Source organism: Carettochelys insculpta, chromosome 1 (assembly GCF_033958435.1).
Source record: "Carettochelys insculpta isolate YL-2023 chromosome 1, ASM3395843v1, whole genome shotgun sequence".
Taxonomy (NCBI): domain Eukaryota; kingdom Metazoa; phylum Chordata; order Testudines; family Carettochelyidae; genus Carettochelys; species Carettochelys insculpta.
Window position 1 is genome coordinate 66,655,709 of NC_134137.1, and position 15,125 is coordinate 66,670,833.

At 41.8% G+C, this 15,125-nt stretch overlaps 1 protein-coding gene across 18 annotated transcripts in view; it reads left to right on the plus strand.

Annotated features, from left to right (window-relative positions):
• The window catches only part of ENOX1 (ecto-NOX disulfide-thiol exchanger 1), a 514,187-nt gene that overhangs the window by 378,998 nt on the left and 120,064 nt on the right, over positions 1–15,125 (plus strand). For all 18 annotated transcript variants that reach the window (XM_074988353.1, XM_074988361.1, XM_074988362.1 and 15 more), the window contains one exon: positions 8,874–9,086. In XM_074988353.1, the coding sequence (XP_074844454.1) occupies positions 8,874–9,086 (213 nt within the window). The remainder of the gene's footprint in view (positions 1–8,873; positions 9,087–15,125) is intronic.

Sequence of the window (15,125 nt, forward strand, 5' to 3'; positions counted from 1 at the left end):
CTGCAGTAAGAGGGCTGGGATAGTTTTCTTTCCCTGGGGCAGCCTGCATACTGACCCCCTCATCCACAGCCCTACCCCGCAGCAATGACTTAAATGAAAAAAACAAAAATTGGTTGAGTTAAGGACCTCACCAACACTGGGTAAATCTTCTAGTATCCTAGATAGCAGTCCACATCTTTGCTGAAATTTGATAAGAAGTTAAAAGATAGTTAATGAAATCATGCCTTTGTATGTTGGAGTGTGACTGCAGGACAGAATCCAAGAGGGTTCAGGGAATACGCCACATATTTTAGCAAGAACAACAGACAATTGTCCTCAGATAATGTATTATGAAAATATGGCTACCATGACTACTTGATTGTTGTATCTCTTTCCCCTGATATATGTCTTTTAAACCACATCTACACTAGCCCCTTCCTTTCGAAAGGGGCATGGTAATGAGTGAGGTTGAAGGATGCTAATGAGGTGCTACCATGAATATGCAGCCCCTCATTAGCATAATAGCAGCCTCAGCGATTCAAAAGTGCCACTTTTGAACCATGCACTGCCCATGTAGATGGGGCCTTTTGAAAGGATCCCCCAATCTTCGAAAGCCCCTTACTCCTATTTGGTTTTAGGAATAAGGTGCTTTCGAAGACTGGGAGGTCCTTTCGAAAGGCCCCTGTCTACACAGGCAGCATGTGATTTGAAAGTGGCACTTTCGAATCGCCATGGCTGCCATTATGCTAATGAGGTTCTGAATAGTCATGGCAGCACCTCATTAGCATCTTCCGACCTTGCTCATTACCATGGCCCTTTCAAAAGGAAAGGGCTGGTGTAGACGGAGCCTTAGATTATGAGATATTAGCACATTCTAGGTAATGCTAGAAATAAATATAGTTAGTAATAAGTCCTCCCAATCAAATGTATTTCTGCTACAAAAAAAAAAAAAGATAAAGTGATACATATTTGGGACCAAATTTTCATGCATGCATCTGACTCTTCATGCAAGTTTATTCCCACAACAATTAAGTCCCAGCTAAAGGTAGGCTCAGTATGTTGACCTTCTTTCTTTATGTGGATGATGCTCTATTTGGTGCATAGGAGGAAAAAACAGTTTAGTCTGTATGCATATGACACCATATGTCTCCTAATTCAAGCTCATCTGTACTTAACAGTATCATCTTCACAAATCACTTATTGCAAACGGGCCGTTTTAAAATAAATGTGTCTTTATTTGCTGCAGGTAGTCCAACAGCCTACTGTCTAATGCAGGCATCTCACCAAATCTCAATATCTGCTTTAAAACATTTTAGAGAAAGGAAACGTAAACATCTGCAAGCTATGGAAACCAGTAGATTATTTGTCTCCCTTTTAAAGGTAGTGTCTTGTGCTGAGCCCAGCAAAGTGATTTTCTTCCTTCTCTATTTCTAAAAAAATATAATTTGCAAAATTCAGAAGCTGCATCTGTGCCAGGTATTTTATTATCCCCTGAAGAGGGAACAGATTGGAAATTTAAATAAAAGGATGGCAGTTACAGTAGCATGAACTACCTGGGGATTCGTCTTCGGCAAGATTTGGGTAACATCAAGCTTGTCAATCTCAGACCTTGCACATAGTTAGAAGTATAAACAATATTTAATTGCTTGCAAAATAGGATATTTCACTGAAGAGAAATCTGCTCTGCTTCATTATCATACCACCTTCAAGCAAGACTTTAAAGCCTTGCAGAAATAGTGTAGAGCTCTACAAAGGGGGAACCTCTTGAAGTTTAATGTAGTAGAGACCAGAATGAATGCATCAGAAAGAAGTCAGTTCTGAGTGCCACCTAATGAACCTAGTGTAGTTGCTGCTGAAATAAATGTGAGGCCTTTTTGCATCCCTTTTTAAATTATTATATTCCACACAAATAATGATTATATTCTGTATAATAGATAGGCTTCAGCATATTAATGTCAAATCTGTTCACTCTCAAGTCCCATTTTTATTTCAGTATTGTTTCCTTCGTTATTCTGTATGCCATTGGCATCTTTTGTGACACCATACATCTGGCTACAAAAGTTGAATTAAGGGATGGCCAACAGGAGTGGTTTTGAGAGAGTTGCCTTTCCGTAATTAAATTTAAGATGCATTCATCTATCAGTGTTCAGGTAACCCAATTCCCTGGATTCTTACTGTACCTAAAGTAAATAAATTTACTCGTGTGTTCTGAATATAGTCCTAGTCTACTGTGTATTAGATTGATGTAAATTTTAAACTGTTAATACAACATAGATAATTAAATGTACAGAACTGCAAAATTACTCAGTTATAACTGATTAGAAGATTTGCTAGTGTAGTTCTGGTGCTTAACTCAACTAATTTTTTTAATTTAAATGATTGTTGTGGCATGGGACTGGGGATGAGGAGTTCAGTATTCTGGCTGTTTCAGGGAAAGAGGACAACCCCACCCATCTCTCACTGCAGTAGTCTGGGACCAGGTGAGAAGTATCTCTCCATAGCTGCTGCAGCTGCAGCAAGCACCACCGGTGGGAGGGAAATGTCCCAACACTGGGGCAGGTCTAGCAACGTCTGTCCCTTCTGCTCCCCAGCCAGAGTGAGGAATGCAGCAAACCATGGACTTTTCCCTGGTTCCTGGACAAAGGGGAACAGCAGCAATATTCCCATCCAAACTGGGTGTGGGGGTGGTACTTCAGCCTTCTCACCCTCTCTAAAGGATACCTGGGTCATGGGAGGCTCAGTCCCAACATGTTAAGGCTTGCCCCAAGCAGCCCTTTCACCTGCCTGGTGATTCTGTCTCCCTTCTCTTGGGTTTTATGAGAAGCAATCCCATTCCAGGCACATCCCATTTTCCTGGCACAACCAAACCCTTTTGTTGCTTTAAGTTATGGTAGAAAGAAGCTGTATGCAAAATTTGGTGGCCTTAGCTCTTGCTATTTAGGAGTTCTTGAACAGACAGACAGACATGTAGCCACACAAACGCTCTCAAATGTATGCTAGACTAGGAAATTACAGTTTGTGGATCTAAAAGTTTGTAGTACAGCTTTGAGAAATAAGGAAGGAAACACAGTACACTCATAATTACATTTTAGTGAAAACAGTGGCATCAGTATGACGAGATAATGAATTTGTATGTATAACACAGGACACCCACCTATGGTAGGAAGCTTTTTAATTTGAACTTGTAAGAGACTTGATTAGACAGTTTGAAATGGGATATCATTTAGTAAGTATATTTTTAAATGTTTAGTTTTAGCCACAATATTTTGTTATTTAACCCACAAAAAGTTTCCGGGGTATAATGTATAGTTAAGATTATTCAAGAAAAGGTAAGGCAGATCATTAATCATTCTTTAAAGTAACCCTTTGGCACTGAAAATTGGGAGTCCCTGATGCCAAGAGGTTAAAATACTTTTTATTCCAGAAGGACCAGACAGACTTCTGGGAAATGTGACACAATCATACATAGCAAACGTAAGACTTAGATGTCTAGACCATTGGCATACACTGTCTGCAGGAGAGGAGGCTATGCCAAGAGAAAAAGAGGGTGTCAATCAGATACCAAACGTGGTATATGATGGGAAGTAAATTTTTTCTGGTGCGCAGAAGATGGGGATTGAGTCTGTTGATGAATAGGGTTATTAAACCTCTACTCTCGCTGCCTCACCCTGCATAAATCATTTGCTTTGACTTTTATATATATTTGCGTGTAGGCTCAAACTAATGCATTTTAGCAATATAAATTACAGGTGAAAAAATGACCAAGATAACATAACCCAACAGTGCAACAATGTTATACCGAGCAAATAACCAGAGAGCATACTGTCCCTGCACCCAACCCTGCACACTGTTTGGAATATTAAGTCAGGTCCCCAGTGCCAAGTTATTGGCAGGAGCTTCAGCAGCCTCAGAACTGCACAGATTCAGGGCAGCAAGCTGGCTGCCATAACCCCTTTCCCTGGGTGCAAGTCCTTTGCTGGGCCTGTTAGAGATGCAGCATATGTTCTCACCCTAGAAATACAGCACCCTACATGAGGAAGTGACAGGAAGAGCAGTGTCAGAAAGCCTGTCTCCCATGCATTTGAAGTACAAGCCTCTCGTCATACAAAGTGTACGATTCTAAGACCTGTGGCTCTGATCCTACCAACCCTTAGTCACATGCTTAACATTGCGGAGATGATTACTTGTGAAATTTCAAATTATGTTGGGACAAATCTGCTCACAGTGTGAACTGGAGAAGCCCACTCACTGAAAGTAGATTTTTTTTTAATTTCTGCTTCTGCAGCAGTTATTGAGATACACCAGACTGTGAATCACCTTGTTACCTGTCTGCCAATGGATGCATCACTTGATGATTACTTGTTCTGTTCATTCCCTCTGGGACACCTGGCACTGGCCTTTGTAGGAAGACAAGCTACTGAGCTAGATGAACCTTTTGTCTGAGCCACTATGGCCATTCTCACGTTCTTATGCCTCCAGAGAGAGGGAACTTTTGTTGTTGCAGCTTGCTGTCAGATCCCTAACATGGACAGCTCTTCATCCTCTCAAATGCTCTGTTCTGTGCATAAGCCAGTCCTTCCTTCACCATGCAGGTTAATAATAGTGCATGCCATTCCCTGAATTCCTTTGAATCTGTTCCCTATAATATCCAGCCCCTGACAGCGGCCACTTACAGAAACTGGAGATCCAACTCACCCAAAGGTGTCACTTACTCCAGTCTACCAGTTTGACCTGAAACCACTGCTGCTCCTTATAATGGCACAAAAGAAGGTTTAAGAACTGAAAAAGATTTAACTCGATACAAGAGAGAGTGGTGAAAACAATTGGCTACAATACACAACAAAATCGTAAAATATGAACCTGGGCTGACACTTTTCAATAATTATGTTTCCTAGTTAATGAAGTAAAGGCTGTAACCCAAAATTCAGTCTGTTGCTGATGACTGGTTTTTCAAGAGCCAGAATCCAAATATTCATGAAAGCACACTAGTGAATTTTCTCAGCAAACAGTTCCAGAGTGCCTTAACCTACATTGTGTTATATTGAAAACAGACCGTTGCGTCTATTCACAGGCAGGACAAACCCCTGTGTCCTTACACAATTCCTCTTCTACCTTTCAGTAATTTCAGTTGTTTGTCCTTGTCTTTGATGGCTTTCCCTTGACTTTTCTGGAATATGTCAAAGGAGACGTTCAGCTCTTGCATTACCTTACCGGTTGACAGGGACAGCATCAACTCCCTCTTGCTTGCTCCCTCATCCGGATACATTACTGCCTGATGACTAATTTCCATTCCAAGTCCATAAAACATACTTTAATATATTATTCTAGCAATATTGTCCCTATTTACAGCTCACAATAATTATGAGTTGACAAGTTATGTGGTTTCTTAGATACATATACATGTACATATGCCCACATATCCTGTAAGACATGTTTGGTGTAGTGAGTTTGTCAAGTCTGAGGAGAAGACTATTTGCAAAGAACAGAGAACCTGCTGCTAAGGGGATGTCTGTCCCAGAAGTAGCTGATGGAAGTTCAGGGAATGTTTAGAGCTGATCAAAAACAAGAGGAACATTGTAAAAATGTTCACGAATGCTTGATTTTCATACAACTATTGGTTGTGAAAATTTTTAGCCAGCTCCAAGGACGCAACTTTTTTCTTTCTTTTGCTATCACCTCACTTTTGAGCTGAGATGTAAGTGCTAAATATTTTTACATGACATAAAAAGAATCTTAAAATATCGTCTCTGGGGACACCTGAATGATTGAGTCCAGAAAAAGATATGTAAACAATTGAGACCTGGGTAGCTGTCATCTCACCACTGATAACATTTAGAAGATTCACATCACTACTTTCAGTACAACTGAAAGCCCAAGTCTGTGCATGACTACCATGTAGGTCTGTGTAATTAATGTACTGTCATAAGAGGTATAATTTGTCTAAAACAGACTTTAACTTTGAAGATGGCATGTAAGTACAAGACATTACTTCAATATATAGTATACGTTAATGGGAATGATTATGTACAGAAACATACCTAAGAGCATGTACTGAAACAGTGCTCTGTATTTTTATTGCTGCACCTCTGATATGATACTTCTGAACAGAATTAGTTTCTGCCTAAATGAATGGTTTTAAAAAGACTGCAATCTAAACCCTGTTTAAATTAGATTCTCTTGTTTTTGTTTTCTCTGGTATAGAAAACTTTCCACTGAATAAGTATTCACATCAGGTCTTGAAATGTGGTTCTCCAAGCAAACTGGGGATTGCACTGAAAGAATTACACTGTGTTCTGGGTGAAGAAAATTAATTAAATTAGAGTTGCAATTTGTCAGTAAATTGGTAGTGAAATTATGGATTTAAAAAGTTAGGAATGAAAATGAAATTGCAATTTTTTAACCTGTAGAGAAGACCCATTATTAACTAATGTAGTTCTGCTGTGAATTTATTACCCTCTAACATTTGTTAAATTAGTAGAAAAATATACCACCTAATCAGCTAACCAGTAAAGTTTCTCATGTTTAATATTGAAGATTTATTTTCTGTTTATGAAGAAGCCTCAGTTAGCAGGACTCTTCAGCTCACAGGGATCAGTGTATTAAAATTGGCTTTCAGTAAATATAGGAGGGAGGGGGGAAGGCCAGTTAATCAGCTCACACTCTTTGAGAGAAAGATGGTATGTTTATGAATATCTTGTATAGCCTCCAATGGTGTGTAATAAAAACAAAAGATGGAGGTTTTCCTTTCTTGTAAGCTTAATGGGAAAACAGCATAAACTGGCATGCTAGACAGAGATTAAAGAAAGAGCATACAGGAAAATAGTTCTGCAAAAATGGTGTTTTAAAAGACATCTCAGCTAAAGATTTTTGTTCAGTTCTGCTGGCTGTTTATTCAGAAGTCATACTTGGATTAGTCAGCTGCTGTGCACTTCCCTTAATATTTCTGTGTGTGTTTTCTTAACCTAAATGGGATAAAATAATATATTTTAAATGCTACTGAAGTATTGAGTCTCTCCTGAATGTTCAATTATGAACAGTAAGAGATGTTGCAATCTACGAGGGAAAAGGAGAAGAATCCATTCAATTCTGTTTATCATATGTTCCACATCAGTTGTATTTCCAGAATTAACAGCCCAGTGTTGTCCACCAAATCACCTAGCTTTGGGGAGGTCCTTTATTGTATAATCAGATTTTTTAAGACTAGCATGCCAACATTTATCCAAACCACTAAAGCAGGGGACAGCAACCCCTGGCATGGGTGCCAAGAGTGGAATGTGTGGCTGATTTTCATCAGCACACCAGGTGGGAGCTTATCCTGCCCTTCCTCCCTGATGCACCCAGGAGTTTGTTGCCTGTGGATTAACCATAGCCCAGCTAAGGCTACCAACCACCACCTAGACAGTACAGCTCTGCATCTTAATTTATTTATTAATGAAGCTCTTGCAATTAGGACGATTAGTGACTTAAAAATATCACCAGCACTTGGACTGTGCACAGAGGTCAAAAGGTCAAATTTCAGCACTCTCTCTTGGAAAGGTTGCTGACCCCTACACTAGAGGCTATTCTCTATTGTAACTTAAACACTAGCTATAGGGGTGAAATCATAGTTCTGCTGAAGTCACTGGCAATCCTCCCATTGATTTTATTAGGAGCAGTATATCATCGTAGCTTGGAGGTCATCAACCCAATGGTTTCTGAGCTGAATTGAGGCTATTTCAGAATTCTGTGAAAAGCTCTTTTGAGATCTACATATTATGAGAGTGAACTAATTGCTGGCAGGTATATGTATGTCTATTACAGGTAGAACTGGTAAGTGGCCCCCACATCCAAGAGTGGGACAGAAAAAGAGAAGACTCCCATTTCTATTCTCCTCAATGGTCACAGAATAAAGTGACAGAGAATGAGGGAATGGTGTGGTTATGTGTGGATGCAAAGTCATGACACACACCCACACTACAATGCAAAAATAGGACACTGTGATGATTAATTTTGTGAATTTCTGATTGTCTTGCAAATGCAAAAGTCTATGCAGCTGGTAGAGATTGAATCCAGCTATTGTAAGTAATAGCATGGCTCAGTGAACTGGAGGCTGAACTGAGGGTGTGTCCACACAGCAAAGTTATTTTGGAATAACGGTCGCTATTCTGAAATAACTTTGTAAGTGTCTACACAACACAACCACTGTTTCCAACTGATTTCAAAATAGCAGATGTCTTATTTCGAATTTGATAAACCTCATTCTATAAGGAATACACCTCTTCCAAAATAAGTATAAGGGTTGTGTAGACAGGGAATAGGGTCTATTTCGAAATAAGCCATAGTGCATCCAAGGACTCTAATCTAAAATGGGCTCTGTTGTGTCTGGACGCTCTAGTTCAAAATAGCTGAGATTATTTCAATATGCATTTTGCATGTAGATGCGCTATATCAAAATAAGTGATTCCGGAAAGTCTCTTCCAGAATAGCTTATTTTGAAATAATACTGCTGTGTAGACGTAGCCTCAGAGTCCTGAGATCAGGGGTTTATTACCAAATCTGCCACCAACCTGCTGCATGACTGCAGACAAGTCACTGCACTTCTCTGGGTCTTAGGTAACACCAATTTAATACATCTAGCCCCTCACACTCCCACATGATCTATTTCTTTAATGCATGTGAAAATTCACGGCATTCTTTTTTCAAGAGGGAGAGAATAATTACAATAACAAGAAGAAAGGCTTTGTAGCTTAATGTGACAACATCAGCTCCCCTGATCTGATGGAACAAGGAACCCCAACAGTGTAACCTATTGTGAGAACAACTAATGAGGGTTTAAATGTGGCATACAGCAGATATTATATCCTTCGTGGGGTATTTATATCCATGATTTAAAATCTGTGGTTTGACTGTTCTAGATGACAGCAAATTTTCAGAGGCCATCACAGTGCTGCTTACCTGGATTGAGCGAGGTGAAGTGAACCGTCGCTCTGCAAATCAATTCTATTCCATGGTGCAGTCAGCAAATAGTCATGTGCGCCGACTTATGAATGAGAAAGCAACGCATGAGCAAGAAATGGAGCAAGCCAAGGAGAGTTTTAAAAATGCTTTAACAGGGATCCTCACTCAATGTAAGTAACTCTTTTTGTCCATGTTGTAGTACTGACTTGTGGGAGTGGTGGTGTGTTTTGTGTGTTCGGGGGTAAGTAGTTATGATAAAGTTACATTCTACTTCATATCCTATTTCATGTGCTATAGCATTATGGAGGAACAAGGACCATTCCTAAGAGGTTATTTCTCAAGGTGAGCAAAGTTTCCATAGTTTTTCCATTAATAGACTGAGACGTACCGTAAGATCCATATTGGTTCAGGAAACTGACCAGACAAAAGTATCCTTAATATGGAACACAGAAAAATCATGCTTTATCTGGAGTGCAGTGCGATAAGGAATTCGAGATGCTTTTGATATCTGCAGGGTAGAGAACAATCTGAGTGTATTTTTGGATTGAGGTTAGTAAAAATAAATTCAGGAAATGAACAATTTTTAAGAGGTTTAATAATAGCGTGAGGAGACCACCCCCACACCAAAACTCTCTACCCTGCTATTGGCAGTACAAGTGCCCCACTGATTTCTACCAGTATTTATTTAGCAGGTGAAGTGTCTTAGATATATAATGCTGGCAATTTTTCTGTGTACAGATATATAATTCATGAACTTACCTTCAAAGAGTACCCTTATAAAACAATAATCAGGATAATTGCCTAGGGCCCTTTGAGACCATTGTACTTCTTTTGTAGGATTTTAATGTATATAACATAACCCCGCAAGCTTGGTTTTTGATTCGTTCAGTCCATCTGTACTCAGTCCACACGGAAAAAGGCTAGATTCCAATTATCCCCTGTTCCTCAAAAAAAATGAACTCATAATAGTCACAAAGAAGATCTTGCTTAAATATACAAGACAAAAAAAAAATAGAAAATGTATCAGTCTGAGACCAATGTGCAGGTGCACTTTTTGTCTCAGTTATGCCTTTGGTATTTGCATAAAAATATGCACCATAAATTCTGTGGAATCATTGCATAAAAGCCATGTTAAAAGATGGGAGTTATTATCTGAGGACAAATGTGCAGAGGATGAGTTTTAAGATCAGTTCATACCCATGATACTTTAGATAGGGAGATCATTTTGCATCTCAGCAAATGAAGAATAATGTGTGAAGAAAAGGAAAGTGGGCACCACCAGAGTTAAGTTCTTTTCCCAATAAGTTTTCAAACCTTACATATACTACAACAGCTAATTCTACTATTTAAAAATGCTTTCCTATGTAGTGCTAAAAATCACTGATTGTCAGCAATCTGCACCTCAGTTAAACCCATTTAGATAATTCTGTTTGTCACAAACTGATGTGGTACATCTGTCACTGGAAAACTGAGAGCCTTGTACTTTCAAGCTGTATCTACACTACAAACTTTAGACAATGCAAATTATGTCAGTGTAAAGCCCCTGCAATTAGCGTATGACTTGTGCGCATGCATATTTGGCTCCTTGTGTTGCTGGGACTCAACTCACCCGCTATGCTTACGACAATGCACAGTGCGGTACACTATACTAGGCCTATGTCTACACTTGCCCACTTCTTCAAAGGGGGCATGGTAATCAGGGTGCTGGGAGATTACTAACAAAGTGCTGTGATGCATATGCAGCACTTCATTAGGCAAATTATCACCCGCGGCAACTTTGAAGTGTCAAACTTCGAAGTGCCAGCATGCTGTATGAAGTGCCTACGCTACTTAGAAATGCCTTGACCCCCCCAGTGTGTAACCCCTCCCCCATTCAGAGCACTGTGTTTTGGGAAGTTATGGCAAGGCCAGGAGGCACAGAAAACAGTCATAATGGGTGACTGGAAGCAAGGGAGCCACTTCCCAAAGGGTGACTGTCTCCATCACATAATTTATATTATATCTCAAACTTATGTAATATTTATATTATATCTCAAAATTTCAGTGCCTCTGTTCAAAATCCTGTAAACCCATGCAGCACACCTTGCTGTTACCATCTCTGATATAAGCATGGAGCCTGAGGAGCTCTGCAGTATTGTTGGGGGCAGCACAGAACACATGGTCATCTTGCAGTTACAGAACCAGCAGAGCCTTAACTTGCCACACCCAAAGGTCTTTCCTCCAGGGCTTCCCCTGAGAACAAGACACACGCTGCTGGGCACAAAGACAAACCCCATTAAGGACTGTCCATGAGAGTGCTCCTTTCATGAGCCCATTGAGGTTGCACGTGCAGCCCTGGCGTGCTGACCCTGAAGAACAAACTCCACAAAAAATTCTGCTGGTGATCCCAATATTGAAACACACAAGCTGTCATCCTCCAGTCCCATTCACAAGTGTGTGTCTGGACTCTGCTGTATTGACTTGTCCACCCAAAGACTGCACCATGACTAGGGATGTGCCACTTGCATTGGTGCTGCCTATTAAAAACCTCCCGCAGACCAGGGTGCACAGAAGCATATACTGAACTGGAGGATATCTTCCTTCCTTACTTGTAGCGTGCCTCACTCTCTGGCCCAACCCTACTCGGGGACATTATTTTACTGGAAAATCATGCTCTTTCTATGTCCCGGGCACCATCTCACTTATAGGCATGGGGTATAATTGCCTCAGTACCACAATTTTCAGATTCAGAAGACTCTGACAAGATGGTCCCTCATTCCTCCGCATGAAGAGAGCCGAGGCTATCCAGGACTCTTGGTTACTACCCTCATGAACCTGACCTCCCTAGGGGCCACTGAAAACAGTTGACTCCTTGTTTTGGCTCTCCAGGGCCTGTGGAATCACTATGGCTACGTCTACACGTGCACGCTACATCAAAATAGCTTATTTCGATGTAGCGACATCGAAATAGTCTATTTCGATGAATAACGTCTACACGTCCTCAAGGGCTGGCAACGTTGACGTTCAACTTCGACGTTGGGCAGCACCACATCGAAATAGGTGCTGCGAGGGAACGTCTACACGCCAAAGTAGCACACATCGAAATAAGGGTGCCAGGAACAGCTGCAGACAGGGTCACAGGGTGGACTCCACAGCAAGCTGCTCCCTTAAAGGGCCCCTCCCAGACACAGTTGCACTAAACAACACAAGATCCACAGAGCCGACAACTGGTTGCAGACCCTGTGCATGCAGCATGGATCCCCAGCTGCAGCAGCAGCAGCCAGAAGCCCTGGGCTAAGGACTGCTGCACACGGTGACCATAGAGCCCCGCAGGGGCTGGAGAGAGAGCGTCTCTCAACCCCTCAGCTGATGGCCACCATGGCAGACCCCGCTATTTCGATCTTGTGGGACGCGGATCGTCTACACGTGCCCTACTTCGACGTTCAACTTCGAAGTAGGGTACTATTCCCATCCCCTCATGGGGTTAGCGACTTCGACGTCTCGCCACCTAACGTTGATTTCAACTTCGAAATAGCGCCCAACACGTGTAGCCGTGACGGGCGCTATTTCGAAGTTGGCGCCGCTACTTTGAAGTAGCGTGCACGTGTAGACGCGGCCTATATAAACTTCTTAGGACCCACTGATGAGTCTTTCCACTCTTCTCTTTTGTTTCAACAACTGGTTCATTTGGTGTATGAGGAGGAGGAGGAGGCTGTCAGATCAGAACCACAGGTACCAATGGTTCTGACAAGAAACCCCTCCTCTTCCTCAGATGAGGCTGTCTCTCCTACTTCCCCAGCTACACCAGATGACCATAGACAATACCAGGATTTACTACAAAGAGTGGCTAACAATATCCAAACATCCCCCGAGGAAATGCAAAACCCACACCATCCACTGTTGAATGTTCTGCAGGCTACAGACCCAAGTAAAGTGGCTCTTTCAGTTAGTGAGGTTTCATTGGAATCAGCAATATTGATCTGGCACACCCCAGCATTCTGTGCCCTAAGAGAGCCAAGAGCCACTATTTCATCCCGGTAAAGAGAGCCAAATTTCTGTTCTTCCACCTTGCTCCAAACTCTGTGACGGTATGAAATAGTTCTATATCAGTAAGGACCACTCTGTCAGACAAGGGTTCCAGGAGACTGGACCCACTGGGGAGAAGGGTCTTCTCTGTGGCCTTACAATTCTGCATCACCTATTGCCAGATTCTGCTAGTCACAGATGACTTCAACAGCTACTTTAGGCTAGTGGCTTTTTTGGTCAAATGTCCCCTCGACAATAGACCATAGTTCCTCTCATTTCCAGAATTGGGCAACTTCATGGAAAGAATGGCTCTTCAGATTGCAGTTGATGAAACAGATTTGCCTTCCTGAAGCTTGGCCACTGGTACTGTTAGCAGGATGGATTCTTGGTTGCAATCTTCAGGTTTCCCCGAGGAAAGCAGCATACTGTCCACAACCTTCGCTTTGGCAAGTCAGACATCATTAATGAGAAAAATGATTGCTGTTTTTATTCATTAAAGGACCGTGGTGACCAACCTGATCTCCCATTGAGAGCTCCTGTTAGGATGCTGTCAATAGGAGGACAGGATGGACATTCAAGTTCTCCAGGGCTTCACAACTTAGGGTGGGGGAGCATTGCATGTGTGGGAGTCATGCTCCCACATGAGGAGGAAACACCAAAGGCAGACCTACAAACCAAGGCTTTCTTCTTTTCTCCTCCTCCTCTTCCTCCTCATGCTTTCTATTACCAGAGTCTTGTTGAGCTCCCCACGAAAAGAATTGGCCCCATTTTTCAGCCCCCTTTAGCACCATGACCATGACCCATTCCCAGCCCATGGCCATGAGCCACTTTTGACATCTTGGTCCAGACACACGTACCATCAGCGATGTCACATTCCTTTTCTTTGGTTACCATTAGGAGTCATCTTATGCTTTTCACCCGAACCTGGAAAGTAATCATGATTGACAGTAGTATACTGGAGATTATCCTTCAGGGATACTCCATAGAGTTTCTCTCCTTCCCTCCGCACAAACCTCCTCCTAGGTCTCCCTTTGGGTACCACACTTACAAGGTGATTCAACAGGAAGAAGAATTCCTGTTACACTGAGAGATGATAGAATGAATCCTGCCTCAGCATCAAAGAAGAGGCTACTATTTACTGTATTTCCTACTACCCAGAAAAGATGGAGTGTGAAGACCAATTCTGGATCTTTGGCAACTCAGTATGTTCATTCAGAACTTGAGATTCAGGATGGGTATGCTGACATCAATAAGCCTCTCTTCTCAAGAGTGCATGTGCTTAGTGGACATCTACATTTTCACGTAGACATCCTCAACATCCACAGAACATTCCTATGGTTTAGGGTGGGAATTTCCAGTTTCAAGAGCTCCCTTTTTGACAGGCAACAGGACCCAGATTGTTTATGAATGTTTTCTCTGTGATAGCAGCCCAGATGACCCATCAGCACCACATAGCTTTTCCATACCTGGATGACTGTCTTCTAAAACAATGCTATGAATGGTAGGGTCAGGTTAGCCATTTGTGTCCTCATCCAGAGCCTCACAGCCTGGGAGGTTTCATGAACAAAGAAAAATCCATTTTATTCCCCACTAGATCAATCAACTCTTCCACATAACGTTGAACTCTGTTTCTACAAGGACCTCCCTTCCCACAGAAAGTGTTCAAACCATGTGCAACCTGATTTCTTTGATTTACCTTGCAAAGGATTTCTAAGTGGGTTTCTGGCTACGTTCGCAAGTGTTATGAGCTAGATCACCTCCCTTCCCCCAGTGGTATAACAGCCTACTCCATGGTAGCACCTCTGCAGGAAGTCCTGAAACTGAATTTTTACAGAGCAGCCCTCTGGAGCACCATATATACATTTCATCCACTTTCAGTCCAAGCACCACTTGCCACAAAGAGATCAGCACTCAAAGAAGAAGTGGAGGTTACTTACTGTAAGTGCAAGTTCTTCAAGATGTGCGATTCATGTCTGTATTGCCCACCCTCTGCCCCTTCTGCTTAGTGTAGTTGGATTCATGGTAAGAAGAGGAACTGAAAGTGCGTTGACTTGCACTGCCTCTTATTACCTCACTCAGGAGCAGGAGGAGATCTACTGTGCATGTGTGGGCTTATGGGTAATGCTTGTTAAAATCTCTGGACTTCAGCACATGGTGTGTAAACCTATCCAGGTGTGGAATACAGGTAGGGACCACACATCTTA